Raw genomic sequence first — 19,642 nt, forward strand, 5'->3', positions numbered from 1 at the left:
ATTTTAGAGAAAAGTCTCCAAGAAATAAACCAATCTCACAACTTTACGTGGTCGTCACGTGATTCATTGGAGACATTTGACCTTTCTCTATTTGTCCTCGTCGCACATGAGGGAAAATTATTTCTTCCGTCAAAGAGAGAACCCTCTTAGAGGGAGACAGAATGAATTCAACCTGTTGCATCAGGCATGATATGTATGTTTTTCTTATAAATATTTCTATGAATTTTCTCAAAAGCTCTGACGTTTTGATTATTTCAGAGAATTTCCCAAAAGATTTTAAGATCTTTGATATTAAATAAAATAACAGTTTTATTAAATATTATTAATTTTTTTTTATAATAAAATTTGCAAGGTTATTTCGGGCAATTCAACGTGGCATGAGAAAATCGTTTAGTTTCATTCACACTGCCAGGTAATCATGAAAATGGAATAGGATAGCATATGAATGTTGCCATCCTATTTTTCCCCAATAATTCTCTCTCTTTCCAACACTCTGAAAGCATCAATGGACGTGTAGTATCATTAACTTTCCATCACATAGTGTGAGGGAGAAAAGAGCAACGTAGCAACATTTTTGCGGTGGAGGTGTCGTGTCAGAAGCAATAATTTGAGAATCAGTTTTTCCGCGGACTCCAGAGGAAGTGGATGCCCTTTTACTTTGGACTGAATTGCCAAGAGTGTGAAAAATTGTGAAAATTCCCAGAGATTTTCTCACAAAATCCACAAAAGACGAGATATAGTAAGGAAAGAAAAAAAAGTCTGTGTAATTGTTAGTGTTTAAGGTTAGTGAATTTTCTCTTTAATTTTCACCTGGCGTAATAAAAAAGCAAATAATAAAAATGCCCAACAAGTGAAACTATCGTTGTATTTGCATTACAATGGGGGCTCTTGACTCTATTGTTAGATAAACTCTAGTAGCAATAAGAGTCCAAGTTCAATGGTTCCTTAAGAAACGTTCCCAATTTGACAGTGATGACGGGGCAATTTTGGACAAATTTTGAAATCTACCCCAAAACCGGCCTCAATGGCCTACATGGCAATTTTCCGGTACCTAACTTGCAAAGTGGCGCGACTTTTCGTCACAAACTGCAATCATCAATGATCGTCGTGCAATCAATTGCTTGTGCACATTGTATACACAAATTGCGGAATGTGGTTTCCTTTACGTGACGCGACACGAGCTAAAAGATCGAGATGCGCGCGCACGGCAAAGTACACAAATCGGACAATGATCTTATGGCGATCGCTTAACATTCCCCACAACGAATTGAACTTTCCTTTTGCCCAAATGAAATGGCACTTGCTGCACGTTGGCGTGCTCAAAGTGAAAAGATTACCCAGCAAATAGATAAAGAGCAAGTAAATAAATTAGCCGCAAACTTCACGATCTCCATTAAATGTTTGGAAATATAATGCTCATGGTGACAAAAAGTTAATTTTATCAATTTATACATATTAATGATTCAGTGGGAAAAAAACTTTAAGTATGTAGTCAAGTGATATGAAATGAAATTAAATATTACCTAAAAAGCCATATTTTTTCTTTAATTACACAGAGACACTTGATAGAGTTATTTAACTATTAAATTTTCAAAGTTTATTCTACTTCTTACGTACATACGTTTGTTGATGTCACTGATCATGGATTAGAAAGAAAAAAATTAAAAATAAAAATTAGTGCACTAATTTCAAAAAATATAAATGGTTACTTAATGTTTAGTTTGATTAATAGCCTGGCTATTTAGAATTGAAAAAAAATAAAGCTTAAATAATTTTAAAAATTAGATTGTTCTTAAATATTTCAAGAAAATTTTCTTTCATTTAATTAATGAAAATATCTTAAAATTTTTGACATGAATTCATAATATTAAAAATTATTTACTTATCATGCATTAATTTTTTTTCAAGCTCAAATAGAAAGATAAGTGAGTTTAATAATTAAAAAAAAATAATGATTATTGTAAATTTAAACCACAAATAAATCATTGAAGAAAAAGCTTTTAAACTTAATAATTAGATTAAAATAAAAACAAAATGTTTATAACAAAAAAAAAACTTTTAAAATTAACAAGATTAATTTAATTCTGTTGCACCAGTAGGTATTATTACCTACAAATATTTACTTGCTTTTTTATAAATTGCCGGGTAATTATATTAAATTATTTGTAGGTAATTAAATTCACTATTATAGGAAATAATTATCGCAATCGATATAGCTTAAGTGAAGTATTTATTTTTATTATTAATGTTATTTCCATCTAATCGTAAAGTAAAAAAAAAACAGTTTTAACACTTTCGCGAAATTCCTCTGCATTGCATTTCTTCCATATAAATATTCTTCTCAACGTCACAAAATCGTATTGAAGTATCGTATCAGATAGTTTTGTAGCAAAATGCAGACTTTGTCAATCATTTCTGACAATATAAAGGAGCAAAATAAGAATTTTTGGGGGTGTCATATAAACTGAATGATGGTGGATTTCAAAGTAGAAGGTATTCTCTTCAAGATTTTAGCATTACTGTCGAAGCATCTCTTTGTCGAAAATCCCAAAATTTGCCCTCGCCTCAAGAAAATTCGCATGGATATGGGAGAAACTTTCCCCGTGGCAGAGTTGGATGCAAAAAGAACCAGAAACCGCATGTCTCATGAGAAATTCATGCATGCGTTGAAATTTTGTGAAAATGAAGACGGGCAAAAACTCCCAAGAAGAGCCGCAAGATCTTCAAGATGGGAGCTTCTTTAGCGGTGATGGGTTTTGCCGCCCCGAACATGAAGAGCAACAAGCATCAAAGGCACACAAAACTCAATGTTGGAAGTTTTGCTCTGTATGTGCATGGAGAATTGCACAGAAAACTTTCTTCGGAACACGTAAAAAGTGAAAGCGCACCACACACCAAAAATTCACTGCAAATAAATCGTACTGTTTTCTGCAAAAACCACATACAAGTCTTGCGAATGTTGTATTATATGTTTGAGGAAAGATCATGGTCAAAAAAGCCTTTGCACTGATTAATTGCAATCTCAAGGGCACTCTCGGTGGTTTACCCCTGCATTAAAGCCAAAAATATACATTTATTTTGCAAACTTCCTCCCGAGAAGTCAGTTAATCTTTCAAAAACCACACTGAGTCCTTAAAGACTTTAACCAAAGATTAAGCTGAATTCATGACTAAATTAGTCATAGGCTCGAAGACAATTTGTCTCGTGAGAAAAACATTCAATTACAAGATTTTTATAAGAAAAATTAACATTTAAAAAAAATGCATAAAGTGATATTAATCTCTAAAAACAATGCAATTGTTTAAATAAAGTAACTGAATTTTAAACGATTCGCTATATTGCTTCAGGTGCTTTTATCGCGTGTCTTTTATGTATTCTCACAAACAAGTTCAATTGATTTGCACAGGAAGCAAAAGTTAAAAAATAATATCATGTTCAGTACGGTGAGATCTTCAAAAAAAAAGTATTTTCTCAGACACCATAAAGTTCAATATTTACGTAGAAAACCTGTAAATATTTTCAAGGTTTTTATTTATAAATTGCATTTCCGCAGGGATATAAATAAATACAAAAAATAAATTTTTAAAGTTCTCATTTTAAGAAGCAAATTATTTCATAAAAAGATCGAAAAGTATTAAATGGGTCCCTTAAACACATGTTTCATGTTTAATCGGTAATATGTTTTACGAAAGTTGATGGTGATAAGAATAAAAAAGTCTGATAAAATGTTAATAAAATTATAATCTTGCTGATAAATATAAATTCGTAGCTGCTTAGGGTACAAAAAACCTGATAGCTTAATCATTTAACATTATTTTTAGCTTCGATTACGTCACAATTTAACCACAACAACTTAGGAAAAATATGAGTAATTTTATGAAAATAATTATGAACTCGAGGAAGAATTATGTTAATTTTTAAACTTACTGCAAAGTTAATATAGTTTCATCTTCATTAACTAACACGGTCGATCTTAAATCACAAGATTAACTACATATGAAATGAAAATCCTAATGTTTTAAGACGGTGTGATTTATCTCTGGCTTACACGATTGAGTGCATTTAATTGACCAATTGTTGAAGAATGTAAACAAACCGCACAATTACACGGTTCACTTCGCGTAAATTAATAAAATGCAACTCTTGGCTATACATCACCATGAACCTCTTGGACTGTCCACCACATTGACTTTCCTTAGATAAAGTAGTGTGTAAGTTGGATGATGCTCAAGTGGGATACCTGAATGGTATGAGGAAATGAAACAACAATTGCGATGCCTTATCTGGTTATTGAATGATCAGCGAGTTTTGGTCACAGAGAGCGTGTTTTGCAGACGAAAAAGCTCTGCAGATGGATTTCTGTCCTGTCACTTTTGTCTCTTTTTGGTGAATGATTATTTCGAATTGTAGCCATGCTGTGCGATCTATGAAAATTGTGGTAATTGTTCCACGGCGAGATAGTACCTAAAAATTTGTGACTGATAAGAGGAATGTAAAGAGCCCCCCTTATCGATACGTTAACGTAATCTATAGAGATTGGAAAATTTTTTCAATGGAGCTTTCATTTTCATTTGCAGATGCTTAAGTCACTAGTAGTCGTATCGTGCCTTGTGGCGGTCATTCGCTGTGATTCTGGTCTCAAAGTTGACGTGGTCAGTGTACCGGAAGTGTGTTCCAACAAGTCGAAAAATGGTGATATGCTCACAATGCACTACACCGGAACACTCACAGACGGCAAGAAATTCGACTCAAGGTAAGTCCCACCATCACTTTCGCCTCATTCTTCACCTCCGGACCTTTTTTTTCGTTATTACCAGCATCCAACTCCGCAATCTCCACTTTTTCCTTTTACCGAATTTCACTTTTAACCATCCATTAAATTTATTTATTTTCCTATGTGAGCTGTGTGTCACCTTTTTTTTGCCATCCTCATGAGATATAATTTCTTTTCTGCAGAAAGACAAAATGTGACTCATCGTCAAATTAATTTCTTTTTTCTTTTTACAAATCTTCAAAGATGAAATGATAAAAAAAAACCAATGAAAGTCTTTTTCGGTTTTAAAAGATAGGTAATAATATGTCGGCATGTAAAAATTGCCTAACTAGGTATACTGATTAAATTTAATAGGAACCAAGCAAAAAGATATGCAAACATTTCACTTTTCTTTGAAATTGAAATTGCAAAAATATTACATAACTTTTGTTACTCATATTTTTACCTTTTCTGAATTTTATTATCACCTATTAACTAAAAATAGGCATAGGTAATCAGAAAGGCAAATTTTACAAAAATATAAAATTTGTTTTTGTAATTTTGCTTATGGCCATGAATTTGGAAATTTTAGTTCAGTAGGTTTTATGAAAAAAAGCGTTTAAAATTTTAAATCTGAATAAAGAAAATTCTTAAAAAAATTTCAAGAGTTCCCTGATCTCGTCTTATGCTCGCAATATTTAAGAAATTATTAAAATAAAAGAAACATCTTTCAGAAATAATTAAAATAATCTTATAAAAAAAACCCTTCTTTAGTTTATTCTTTAATTACCTTATTCCGACATTTTTATTAGCATAAAGTAAAAATAAATCTAGACATAATAATTTATCATAAAAAAAGAATTAAAAACAAGCATAAAGACATTGTTGACAATCAGTAGGTATCTACAATATTTTTAATTATTTTTTTTTGTTTAAAAAGAAGTACATTCATCTTCCCACTCAAATCACCTTGGGCAACTTCCTCTGAAGAATGAACTAGCGCCAAAGTTAATAATGATGATCAATCTGATGGGTGGTTGAATTATGATTCTGCCCATGGGGCCAAAATTGGTGGACTGGGGGGCGGCGGATAAATGCATTGTATTGTTGGATGTTTTAAAGCTTGTTTTTCATGCGTTCGCATGGAGTTTGGAACATAATGAAACTGCAATGCGTCGATGTGGCGCGATAAAAGCGCAACATTGCCACCACATGCTCTCTCTGTGATGCCATTGTTGGGTGCTCCTTCCGAGCGCGAAAGACAATTGTTGAAGATGTTTCTCATTAGAAATCAGGGTGGAAAGAAATTTCTCTCTCGCCCGAATGACAAATTACCGCGCGAGCGGGAACACTGTCTTAATTAATGAATTAATTTAACCGCGCACAATTGCATGGATATTGCTTTCGGTGAATCAACAGAGGGAATCATTTGTTAATTGTCACAATCGCACCAAGTGCACATAGCACCTCCGCGGGGGGGGGGGGATGATGGAAAACTGTTGTGTGCACCCTGATTGCCCAATATGGTTAAAATTTTTTCGTAATGCAAAATTTGCAATGAAAAGTAAAAGAAAGCAAAACCTTTTGTAGATATTAAAGAAGATATAAGATATGTAATTTTCCTTGCTTGAGAACGTTCAATGAAAGAAAAACATTCGCGTGGTGCAAACAAACTTTCCATGGATGCAGGCCAATTATAATCTTTCGTACAATTAATCAAGCACGTTCCTCGTTAGCGACCTCTCTGTGGCCATACTTGGGGGGTTGTCTTTCCCTTTACATTGGGTAAACAATTGTCCACCTTTTTGTTCAATACATTCACGTTGCCAGTTAAACTTTCTGCAGATGACACTCTTATATAAAACAATGTCGAAACTGCTTTGTTTATATATGTTACTACCCCTTGTTGATTCTTTTGATGCTTAGGCTAATGTGAGTATTAAATGGGTATATACCTACTTTATCAAGGAATTCCAAGAATTTTGAATGTTAGATGAAGTTTTCCTTCTCGTAAAAAAAAATCATGTTTTTGTAAAGAATCAAAAATATAAAAGACTTTCCCCAAAGTATTCCTTCCTTTAAAGCTTTTGCCAGCTTTTCACCAACAAGAGCCCCTACAGGTGGGCTTTGGAAAGTCCCCAAATAGACTTGAGAGTGATTTTTCCGGTGATTTGTCCGACAATTGAATTTCTGCGACAAATCCTTTGAGTCGCTTACTGATCAAATAAATTTTCAATAAACCACCATATGAGGGTGGAATTGAAAATACCGATTTCCCATGCGAACCCTGAAAGCTTTCCCCACGCGAAGCTTTTTCCACTTCAGCACTCGAGATGAAACAACATCGTGAATAAATCTCCTAAATAGCATGAAAGTGCATCAGATGAGCTGCTCGTTTTTTTTCTACTCTAGAAATTCACACGAAAGATTAAACCTCGAATGTCCATTTGGGGGATTTCTTTCAGCATGCCACGGGGCCATTATCCATGGGGCTCTTGGACACTTGAGCCAGTTTAATTTGAAATTCTCACCGTCATTCATGGCGCGTACGCCACAAATCACAATTTCGATACATGCGAAATTGAGAGAGACTCTTGTGGTAAAATGGGAGTGAAAAAGGCTCTCGGTAGCTAAAGTCCGGGGTTGGCGGGGATGGCAGATCATTTGAGGGCCAGGAGGTGGCACATGAGTTCAACTTTCCACTTGAGACTCTATCGCTTCCGCGCGTAAATAATTAATGACGGGACTCCCATTCCACGTTTTACTTTTGCAAGAAACGACCACAGAGTTTATGGGGATGGTAGATGGGAGATGAAGGTAGATAAAATTTAATATTTTTTTCTATATAAATTCTTTAAAGGAGTTAACTCTGAATGTATAGGAAGAACCTCTTAATAAGGAAAAAAAATTAAAAGACGTCTAAATCTGTAAAAAATAACTTTCAAATTTCCCAATTTCCCATAGAAATAGTTAGAAAAGAATAGCAAAGATTCAATTAAAAATGCAAACATTGACGTCATCACGTTTGTTTTTATTTTTTAAATACATAAAAAAATCTTTCTTTTTGCAAATCTTTATTTAGTAATAACTATTCAGATTTATTTGTGCCTAATTCAGAAAGTTCTGTCTTAAATATATTAAATTGATAAATTTTCAACATATCAAAAAATCTTAAATCTATAAAATTTGCAACTTTAGTAATTGAGAAGGGTTTTGGTGTGTGAAACATCGATATACACACCCGAAATATCGGCGTCGTCTCTTCTATAAATCGGGCAAAGAGGTAGAAATGGATGATGGCATAAATATAACAAACCCCAAATTCAGCCCCCCTCAATTTTACTACCTTGTCTGCGTTGGGTAGTTGCGATGTGAGAGTGGAATCAGTATGCGAAGCACTCCTGTCCCCCATCTGTGTGGCTGCAATTTCGAAATTTACCCATCCAAGGGAAAAAAAAGCGAGCACATTCCATGGGAAATGATTCGACTTGCGGTGAGGGAATCAAATGCAGGTCATCAATGAGATGAAAGACGAAGTTGAAGTGCTCAGGGAAGGCTTGTGTGGGTCATCAATCCAGTTCAAGTGGGGAAAATTGCTGAGGAAGTCACTCCGGCATGGGGAAGTGGAGCTTCAATTTCATCTCAAAATAAAGTGGGTGGGCACCTGTATATGGTTCTAAAGGAAAAAGTGCATGAAATATCGCACGGAGGACTCTTTTTATCCGCCCAAGCTCACACCATTGGGGGTTTTCGGGAGGGGGCGGAGGGAAATATCTTCCATGGGTTCTTGTGTTCAAGAAACAAGAAGAGAATATTGGGTTCTGCCCTGGCGCACGAATAAATAATGCAAAATTGATGTGAATTTTTCATAGCAAGTTGAAAAACACGACGAAACTTGGCGAATAACATGTCCCAGAAGGCAATAAACAGAGACTTGAATAAAAATTCAAACAGAGAGAAAAGTCTTTTCTGTCTCTCCTGTCTTATATTATACCACCCATGTTTAAATAGACTCCGCGACGTTGTACACCAAAAAAATCCTCATCACCTTCTTTTCATCCCGCAAAACACTCTTCTTTTACCTTTTTTTCACCACAAAATTATCGTGACCGAAAGCAATTAGATCATGCGCTTTCTACTTTGTCGGCAGTGCTGGTGAGAAATAAAAAATTTAAAACATTTGTAACATACAAATATTTTAAATTTACACCATGGGAACTTTATTTATTTTTTCTTTCTCTTTCTTGGAGGTTTAGAAATCTTACAGAAATGTTGAAAAGGTTCATTAGAATTCGTTGATTGTCCACTAGTGAGATCATTTTGATTTTTAAATACAAACTGCGGATAAATGAGACAGAAAAGCATTTTTAAATTAATTTAAAATATTTTTAAGATTTTTCTTGCTGAGTTTTTTTAAGTCTTCATTTTATTCCTGAGGAAAAATAGAGCTATATAGGTCAATGATGAAAAGGATATAAAATATTTATAAGCAATTTCACAAAGTTGATTTTTCTTCCTTGAAAAATAGTGTTTTGATATTCAGGGAAAAAAATCCACCATGAATTTAATATAATTAAAATTCATCCTTTGTGTCCTTTACCACTCGGCACATACTTTATTTTACCCCGTATAGTCTCATTGACAATATTTAATTAATTTCGAGATTATTCACCTTTTGACATGAAGCAAATATTTCCCAGTGTCTCGTTGATGGCTCTCACAGAGTCATTTTTGTCCCGAGTGCTTAATGAACGCCGCTCTCGGGGAAATTTACCGGAAATTAGCAAGAGAATCCTTTGTGGATGGAATTTTCATGCTGTGCACCCGGGCTGAGATTTAAGAGTCTCCGTATAGTGGGTACATACCTACACCTCTTCTTTAGCTAAAGCTTCTACACGGATGGAGAGTGCATTGCGGTGCACGGGAGAGATGGAGTTTTCCTGTTTTAAACGCAAATATGTGCGGTGAAGATGGTAAAGTTGCGTAAAAGAGTGGTTTTGGCTGCTCATCCGACTGTATTCTTCTTTCAATCTTCTCGCAGTAGTGGAAAATTGCACAATCTTGTGCAATTTTACAAAACCACGAGGAAAACTTGCTCATACACCGGCTATATAGATAGTGTGCGCGCGATTGTGACCCCAAAGACAAACCAAAAGTTTCTCTCCCAAAGCGAGCCTCAAGATGGCAATTCCGCGTGAAAAAGTCCCTCAGCATAGACTTTCTTTTGAAGTTAAAACCACACAAACAATTCCCCCGTGGCAGTGGGGATCCCTTATGAATGCTGGCGCATTTAGAGAGACACTTCATTTAACATTTAAAACTCTCACCCCCAGAGCTCACGCATTTGAGACTTCTTATTGTATTCATTGCGGATCATCCAATAAAAATTCATACAAATGAGTATCACTTTTCTTACCACCCCAAGATGAAAAAAATATATATACATAAACCCCCTTCTGTTGGATTGAACAAATAACCCCAAAACAACCCCTCCACGTGGGATGACAAAACCATCAAGTTTGTTGGTGTGCAGAAGAAGGAAGAAGGAAAACGAAGGAAAAATGTCACAATTTTTTACGCGGTCTCACAATTCGCAATTGTTGGGTGTTTTTTCCTTTCACCTCACCGCAAAATTTCAGCACAAACCTCTTCACATTAATTCCCAGTGGTGATAACTGGGATGATGTTTTCTCGACATCACGACATATTTTTGCTGTTGTTTCGCCAAAAGGGAAAATTGGGAAATGGGGATAAAAGTTGCTAATTTTGCACAATGTTTATAGTGAGAAAAAATGCTACAGGGGTGGCAGGATATGAACTGGATGTTTTTCAATTGAGTATTATTTTTGAGGGGTTGCTGTATGGGCGGGGAAAGTAGGTAAAAATTAAATTAAGTTGACGTGAAGTAGCGTAACTTATTCACCTGAATTATCTCAATTATTAAGTTTGTTTTATTCTATTCGAAAAACTTTGAGTAGGAATCTTACGAATTTATACAAAAGAAGTTCTTTAAAGATTTAAAATAGTTACAATCAAAGTTCAAAGGGGTTGGATAAATCTTTAAATTAAGGAAATCAGAATTTCTACGGTTAGTGGAAAATCGAGAAAATCTATCAGTTTTTCACTCAAACAGGAAGCATTCCTTAAAGCCTAATTGACTTAGGAAATAAAGAATTCCCCTTTGCAATTTCCTTGTCAGTCTTGGTCTTAAAATCCCAAACAAATTATCTGATAATCTCTTGGTGAAATTGTGGTGAAAAATCCCCCCGAGGTATACTCTGTAAAAGTTGAAAAGTTGAGCAATTTTTTACTTATTCATAAACACTGTGGTGCGCAAAGAAAAGAGGCTGAAAAGGTGCCAAACAGACTTTTATAGCGGGTGAATGGCTGTGAATTAATTAAAATTGATCTCAATGATGTTTTCCGCACACAGAAGCTGGACTCTTCATGGGGGGAGGGATGAAATGCTAAACCACAGCTGAAGGTGTTTCATTACAATTTCCATAAATTGGCGCTCAAAGCACCTAATTAGACGTCAAATTTCTTCTCCTTTTCCTTGGATGATCCACCCCGCGTACACACCATCCTCAGCGGTGAATTTGCGCTCTTTGGTCACATGCAAGAAATTCCCACAGGATTGCTTATGCGAAGGGTATGGGAGGGGGGGGTTAAAGTGAGTGTGTGTATCACGTTTTATGGAGACACATTCTTCCATATTTTCCTCCCATCATGCAGTGTATGTACTCAGCCCCGAAAAAAATGATGCCATATTCTGCAAGATACTCCAATGCGGTTGCTCTGAATTTTGGATTTTATTCACAATTCGCACAATTCAGAAATAAATAAATCAAACTTGACTTCCACCAATTTCACTTTATCTCTCCCCACAAGGGTAGATGGTGTGTTGCACCCCAAACCCCTTGAACGGATATAAAATCCCCCCTCTCAATTTTTCGCAGGAAAAACAAACAAGACTCGCTACTCAAGGTGGTAAATTCATGCATTTTTTCGTGGTTTGGATTTTTATGGGCTCAAACGATGACGAAGTTGAACGTGAATGTGGCAGCATAAAAACTCATGTCTATCGCAATATTTTTATTGATATTGGGTCACTCTTACAGTGGGCATGGGGGTGAATGGGGAAGGAGGTTGTTAGATGGTGAAGGGGAGTGCGTGGGTGGTAGCGACCTTTCAGACTCCTTTATGACCCCCACAAGCAATAAAACATCCCCATCATCTTATACACTCCAATCGAATGATCTTCTTGGGCAAACCACCCAGAAGCACACCGCAGAGAGACCCCATCTGAGAAGACACACCACCCACCTAGTGTGGTGGGAATTGAGTGGAAAATTGAGAAAATGCGCTCAATGAAACTAGCACGAATTTTATGGGTCTATTGTTCGTAGAGACTAAAATCGCATCTGGGTTACAAATGTACGGAGGAAAGTGTATCACACTTGTAAATGGAATATTTAACAAGTAAAATTCACTGAATATTTTATGACATTTTAAGGAAGTGTGCGAACACATCGCACACCCGCTGTGCTACGGGGAAAGGGTGACGCCAACTCCAGTGTGGGATGGAGTGAACATTTAATTTTCTAGATAAGAGTTTTTGCGAATTTGAAAAAAGAAATTTAAAGACATAGGGGAGACCGGGGTAAAAATAGTCAATTTGCGTAAATCCTTATCTGCAGGATTCCCCAAGGGCAAGAAAATTTCCTCGATAGGTCATTCTTATAGGAAATTTCCTGGCCTACAACTTTGTCTCAGACCACTTTTCTCTATCTCCACGGGAAATATGAGTTTTCGAGCTTTTCCTAAACCCTTCCGCTTCTGACTTTTTTTAAACGCGGCGGGTAAATATAGTCACCAGTTGGCTAAATAAAGTCGGTCGAATTTTCCGACATTTCCAATGATTTTCCAACTGAGAGATTGATAGTAGTTGATAGCTAAACTTCTCACCTTTTGATCCGCGACAAGGAATTTCACTTTTATACGCACTAAAACAGAGAATTTTGCGATTTTCTCAAACACGCCATTTTGCAACAAATGAATAGAAAATATGCCAAAAATTTCGATCTCCCATATGATTTACATGGGATGACTAGATCTACCCCAAGGGGTATGTTTTGATTCAAAAAATTGTAGAGAAAAATCATTAAAAGTTATTGAAAAATACACCTTGGCAACATTTTCTGCACTAATCCAGCTAGTGAGAAAAATTATCAGATGGGAAAACTGCTGAAGGAAATGTTCGGAAAACGCGTTTTTCTCAATACGCAAAAGTTTGGGAAATGGGCCAAAAATCTATTTTCATTTTTAACTCCTAAAGTACTGATCGGATAACCTCCAAATTACTGTCAAAAATTATAGGTTGCTAGGGCTTTGCACCCTAATTTTTTCCGATTTTTCCGATTTATATTTTGGGAGAAATTGGCATTTGAAAATTCCAAAATGACTATTTTTACCCCGGTCTCCCCTATGCTGATTTTTTTTCAAGTTTTTGCAAAAGGAGTTTATTCGTTTTTGCATAGAAAAATAGTTGAGACATTCGGAATTTGTGTAAATCTTGTAAAAATTCAAGAAGAATTTGAAACCGCCTGACTATACCCAGTTTTCACTTGGATCAGTTAAAAAATTTTGAAATTATTATCCAAAAAAATAATCAATGACGTCATTATTGTGTTTTTCGTCTTTACTTGGACTAATTTTTCTTAGAATAAATTAAAATTTTGTTTGACGATTTCTTATTCTTTCTTGATTCTTAACCAACTTAGGGAGGGATATCCTGATTATTTCCTCGAATGTGAGATTTTCCCATACAAAAATGAATAAACACCTTTGCAGAAAATAAAAATAATTTTTAAAAATTTATCTTTAAACTTTCTCAACGTTAGAAAAATATTTTGTAAACCTCTTTCGTCTAAAATTAAATTTGAATCTTTCATCTACTAATTTAGCAACTCAGCAAACCTCATTTACTCCTCACTCTTGAGCTGTAAAAGAATTTTTCAGCTTGTATACACACACAGTGTGGACTTCTCAGCACCAAATGTGAAAATTATCTTAAAGGATTAATTTACGAGGATCCCTTTTCCATCTACTGCATCGTGGACTTTTTTTCTATGTATGGGTTGGATGGGAATCAAAAGAAATGGACCGGAATATGTATACAAGAAGAAAATGATGGAAGAAGGAAAAGAAATGGCATGTGGAAAAGATACAAATCATATTTTTTAAGTAGTCTGCAGAAAAAAAAGTTATTTATGCCAAACAGAGAGGAAAATCTGTATATTTGCCAGAGGCTCTATTTATGATCCTGCAAGTGAGGTGCGGGGAAAGGCGGGGGATGGGGGCAAGTGGGGTCGATAGGGGATGATGGTGGTAAGTGTGGGGTATCAAGGAGTATTTCTACATAGTACACATTTCATGCAATTTTGATAAGGAGCTACGGAAGGAGAGACACCATAAGTATGCAGGAGGCGCAGCATCCCAGCCGGAAAACTATCTGCTGAGTGGAGCAAATTTGCGGAATGCTTCTATGGAAGGGGTATAAAGGGGAGGGGGGGGGGTTGTATGACTAGGGAGGGTGGTAAAAATCCACTTTCTCTAAAATCATATGGAAATTGGGATGGAGCAATGTTGCGAAGGGAAGGGGAGCTTCTCTATGTCTTTTGTGCTTTTAATCCGACACCTCGGCAAATTCAATTAAATTTCTGTTGACCTTTCACTCCTCTCTGTACCACTTTTCATGCCTTCTGTTTGCCCTCATCTCATCTGTATTACATTTTTCACCAACCCCCCGCCGCACACGGACATCATCCCTCAAGAAAACGAAATCCCCACTCCCGCCACGGAAGGTATCAAGAGTGATTGAGGGTTACATACCTCTCTTCCCCTTTTTATTTTTAACCCTCACAGAAATGTATTTCAAAAAGAAGTGTGTGAGTGTGTCTTTTTTTTCTTGTTCATGAACCATGTGGGGGTTATTCTGTGTGATTCGACAATTTGCAAGTCGATTTTATGACACCACCAAGATGGGTATTTTCACAATTTCCCAGAGGTTGAAGGAGAGGACTCGTGGAGATTGACACCAAAAAGCCACCATTCGCACGTGCAACTCACGCCCCCCATCAATATTGGCGAAATCCACCCCATGACTTTTTATTTCATACCACAAACGCTATGGGGGATTTATTTAAATTGTGCATTTTATTTCTCACACTCCAACCACGACACACTTTTCACCAATAATTCACTATCGAAGACGACACGAAGGAATAGCAGTGGATTTTCGCTCTTTCTCTCTGTGATACAAATCCAATTTCTTCCCATTTAAATCGTGAATTATTCTGCACGAAAATTTGCAGCACTTGAATCTTTCAGTTGCATCGTGAGAAACGTAAACAATAGCTAGCAAATAAATTTGCAAGAAAAAATATATTATTATTGGTTCAACTCGTTCAACTACATAACACTGAGATTATATATGTTGGCTTTCATATTCATCTCTTATTGTGAATTTATTAGGAATGATTTCATTCAAATAGACTGATTCCATTTTATTGTACTGAAATCTCATAATTTATTTTATTTTATTTAAATAAAATCTAGGAGAGACGTGGGCTATAAAATCAGAAGAAGGTAAAAAGCTCGGAAAGGCTTCAAAAGCTCGATTTTCTATAAGAAATTTTCCTTGTCTGGCCTTATTAGATCCTTAGTTAGATTCTGATATAAAAGGCAATTTTTCTTACATTTTTCCCCAACTAATCAACAATTTTTTTTCTTCTATTTCCTTGAAGAAAAATTACATAAAATTGTCTTGATAAGAAATTATAATTGCAGCATACTTTTCATTCAACTAACGCAATATTCTACAAATTCCACCAATATATTTGAATGAAATAAAATATTTAATTAAATATACACTGTTTTCAACAGAAATTTTCATTTCTTCTGACTTGAGAGTCATTCGTCAGTGAGATTTTGTAGCAATTCTTGTATATTGCTCTTTGTGTGGACAATTTGAGAAATAAAAAAATCATGCTTCACCCAAGAAATGTCTGTTTAAGGTGAATTTTAAAATTTAATTATATTCTCTTCAGCTTGGCATATTTTCCTCCAATTCTTCTGAGTGGCAGTTTTCATTCTTCTCCCGGGACAATATACCTATCATGTCTTTTACCGAAAAAAAAGAAGAAAAGCATCTCGTTTCTGGAATTTCATAAAAAAAAAAGAATTTCCGTTGTTTAGTCAAGCAATTATCATTGAACTGCTTTTTTTCGGGTGAGTCGTGTGAAGACAATTGAAGGTGTGAATTGTGAGAAAATGTAGATCAAGTCTTTGGGGAAAAAGCACGCATTTTATACTTAACGGTTCCGTTGTGCATTAATAGGAAAAAGAGAGAAAATCTTCATCTTGGCGGATTCCAATTTTTGGGCTTTTTTTTCACGACAAATTTCTTCTGTTTGAGTGGAAGGAAAAGAATGATAATTTTTATTTATATTTATGTCACTGTCACATGGAAATTCCTTCTCACAATTACCTGTGACAGCTTTATCAGGTGGAAATACCGTGATGGTGGGGTTGTAGCCCAACCAAAAAAACCCGAAGCACATATCCTGTGATCCGTGGCATTCCCCTAAACAATGACAAATTATTGCAGAATTCCGCATATTTTGCCATCAGTGGAATTCACATTTTTGCGGGGGTTGTAAAGGAGAAGCTCAAGGATATGCCACGGAGTGGAAGAAATTATGTCAAGTGTAATCCTAGAAATGTTCAACACATCCAGGGAAATTTCATTTGGAAAGAGGAAAAGAATGGCTTTAAATTTCTCACCCAAGATAAACATGAATCACATTGGAAGCAAGTGTTTAAAATTACACGAGGTTTTCGCGAATTTGAGGTGTGATTAATGGCCATGCAATGGGAGTTGGTAAAAAAAAACCACCACCCCCTTTTACCAATGCGCCACATATATGTACAACAAGAAAATATACGCGGAAAATTGAGTGTGAATGATGAGTTTGATTCCCCAACAAATTCAAGTGTTTTTGGCAATTTTTGTCCAAAAGACGGAGATCGCTTGCCCCCACCGTATAGAGGCAGGAGGGGGTGAGGGCTAGGTGCTATTGGGAGAGAACGAAGAATACGAAAGAATTGCCCCACAGGGGAGAAATTTCCAAAGGCGAGCAGCGACGAAAAATGAACTTCTGCCCAGGAGTTGATCATTTATTCATCAGGCCGCCCATTGGCGGGTGCTGAATGCTCTTTGCACAAGCACACACTCGAGTATTCACAAATTTTGCCTCATCCACTCCTAAAATGCTGCATCGAATTTTAGAAAGGACGAATATAACCATACATAGCATACATACATGCAACTATCTACGTGTAGACAATAGGTGTAGCATAAAATGTAGAGAAATTAAAATGACGTAATTATTCGTAAAAGATTCGTTAATGTCTCTTGTAAAAAAGCTCATAAAGCTAAGCCTTGAGGAAAGCAAACGAAAAATCTCTTTTTTGAAGAGTTTTCTCTGTAAAAAAAATTTAAAAGATGAAGTAAAATAAATTAAAGAAACTCAATTATATAGAGGACATGATTTAACCAGGCGTCTCCACTGCGATTTCTGATACATTTTGCAGTAAAATGTAGATAACCAGGCGGCTCCATCTACTAAAACTATACAGTTTTGATTTTTTTAACGCTTAAAAAAACTCAAATTTGAGTAATTTTAGTAAGTAGATGGAGCCGCCTGGTAGTCTACATTTTAGTGTAAAATGTATTAGAAATCACAGTCGAGACGCCTGGTTAAATCAATCGCTTCATTTTTTATTTATTTTATTTTTAATACGAAGATAAATTTTTATTTATTGATTATTTAAAATTTAAATTGAATAACTATTAAACTAATTTAAAATTCAGAAAACTATAAAAGTTTATTGTCAATTTTCATTAATTTTCTTTCCAAGAACTTTCAAGAAATGCAATAAAAGAATTTTCATTAATATTTCCGTAGACAATGAGTCACAGAGTCGTAGAAAATTTTGTAATAAATTTCCCCAACTCATTGACTTAATCGTGTGGGTGGGAAAAAGCTCCTTCTATCCACTTAAAGTCGAGGTATTTATCGTCATGTGAGTGCCTCTCGCGCTAGTCTTGCAATTTTCATGCATCTCGCCGAAAAGTGTTTGAAATTTTATTTGATGGCTCCACAGAAAAGCTCTCTAAACGTTACCTCTTGTGCTTTATTGCAGCCTGGACCGAGACCAACCCTTCACGTTCCAATTAGGTGCTGGCCAGGTTATCAAGGGCTGGGACCAAGGACTTTTGGACATGTGTGTGGGTGAGTGTGGCATTGATGGCATGGATTTTCAGAGCAACATTTTATTAATATATTTTTTCTTCAAGGCGAGAGGAGGAAGCTCACAATTCCCCCCAATTTGGCTTATGGTGACCGAGGGGCTGGAAGTGTTATTCCCGGTGGAGCTACACTCATCTTTGAAGTGGAACTCATCAACATTGGCGACTCTGCGCCCAGCACTAATGTTTTCAAGGAGATTGACGAGAACAAGGACAATCAGCTGAGCCGGGAAGAGGTAATTGGATATGTAGGGAGTATTTCATTTCTTTTCTCCATTCGGTGGCGGATATTTTTTTTCTCTTAATTTTAAGGGAGTGAATTTAATGAAAATAATTTTCTTTTTATTAAAAATCTTCATTTCATTCACAATCTCTTAAAAATTCTGCACGCTTTTCCTCTTACATTTGGGATCACATATTTTATTGAATAAATTAAATTAAAAGTTTAAACAAATAAATAATTTATTTTTTTCTCTGAATAATTTTTTTGTAGGTCAGTGAGTACCTTAAGAAGCAAATGACCGCAGTTGAGGGTCAGGAATCCGATGAATTGAAGAGCATGCTCCAGGAGCACGATAAACTCGTCGAAGAGATCTTCCAGCATGAAGACAAGGACAAGAATGGCTTCATCTCACACGATGAATTCTCTGGGCCTAAACATGACGAATTATAATTGTCCCGTAGTGCTGAGACATCGAGAATTTTATTTTAATCACGTCTCTTTTGTTACATTTACCATTATTGAGGAAAGAATCAATGTTAATTAGGTGTAATGATGTAATGGACTTAAGTGAAGAAGGTGTAATCACGATTTTTTTGACTCTTAGTTCAACGATTTTTAATTTTTTGGTACCTATTCTCTTATTTAAAACGTAGACGGAGCCTAAGAATTCGTCTGCAAGCAGAAGAATCTTCGCAACAGCAAATTCCATGAAGATATTCAATTCAATGAAATGTCTGGTTAATGAGTTTTATATTTTACTTAATTTGTTGATGTACATATTTATTGAAGGAATTACCATGCGAATGATGCAAAGGAGGTAATTTAGAGGTTTTCTTTTCTTCTCTGTTAATAATTTTTATATTACTACATTTTTTTTTGTAAACAATTGCCGTTTTCAATGGCAAAAATGGAACGAAAACATATCATGAATTTTGTAAGCAAAAGTGGAAACAATTTAGGAATTTGTGAGCTTTTGTACATGAAAATATTTTTAATCGAGACAGCAATGTAGATGACGACGAGTTTTCCAATAAAAGTATTTTCAAGTTTCCGAAGAAAAGCGTTTTTTTTTTTTAACTTTTGTCTAAAATTTTGGTTGAAATCAGCGGCAAAAGAAGATTAAAAAATAATAGAAAATGAGGAAAGTCTTTAAAGTGCTTTAAATTAAAGGAGTTAAAAGGGAAAATTTTAATTCAGAAAGTTTATTTAAACTACAAAATTCACAACAGATTTTCAACGTCAGGTAAGATGGACGGATACCTTTTTTTAATTTTTTTATTGTTAATTAAAT

At 35.4% G+C, this 19,642-nt stretch overlaps 4 protein-coding genes across 8 annotated transcripts in view; all 4 read left to right on the forward strand.

Annotated features, from left to right (window-relative positions):
• The window catches only part of LOC129794093 (GPI mannosyltransferase 3), a 1,193,052-nt gene that overhangs the window by 464,523 nt on the left and 708,887 nt on the right, over positions 1 to 19,642 (forward strand). The gene's annotated exons all lie outside the window — the stretch shown is intronic.
• LOC129794120 (cytoplasmic tRNA 2-thiolation protein 1) overlaps positions 1 to 19,642 on the forward strand; it is a 1,132,104-nt gene that overhangs the window by 403,575 nt on the left and 708,887 nt on the right. The gene's annotated exons all lie outside the window — the stretch shown is intronic.
• The window catches only part of LOC129794129 (plasma membrane ascorbate-dependent reductase CYBRD1), a 1,128,201-nt gene that overhangs the window by 399,672 nt on the left and 708,887 nt on the right, over positions 1 to 19,642 (forward strand). The gene's annotated exons all lie outside the window — the stretch shown is intronic.
• LOC129794160 (uncharacterized) lies at positions 543 to 19,411 on the forward strand. Of its 2 annotated transcripts, none has more exons than XM_055834804.1 (5): positions 543 to 782; positions 4,578 to 4,753; positions 18,023 to 18,111; positions 18,177 to 18,376; positions 18,622 to 19,411. In XM_055834804.1, exons 2-5 carry the CDS (start codon positions 4,578 to 4,580, stop codon positions 18,799 to 18,801), a joined length of 645 nt encoding a protein of 214 aa, XP_055690779.1. In that variant the 5' UTR covers positions 543 to 782; the 3' UTR covers positions 18,802 to 19,411. The 2 variants fall into 2 exon arrangements, with proteins under 2 accessions (XP_055690779.1, XP_055690780.1); XM_055834805.1 differs by having other exon boundaries at positions 18,177 to 18,364.

This window comes from Lutzomyia longipalpis, chromosome 3, assembly GCF_024334085.1.
Source record: "Lutzomyia longipalpis isolate SR_M1_2022 chromosome 3, ASM2433408v1".
Classification (NCBI taxonomy): domain Eukaryota; kingdom Metazoa; phylum Arthropoda; class Insecta; order Diptera; family Psychodidae; genus Lutzomyia; species Lutzomyia longipalpis.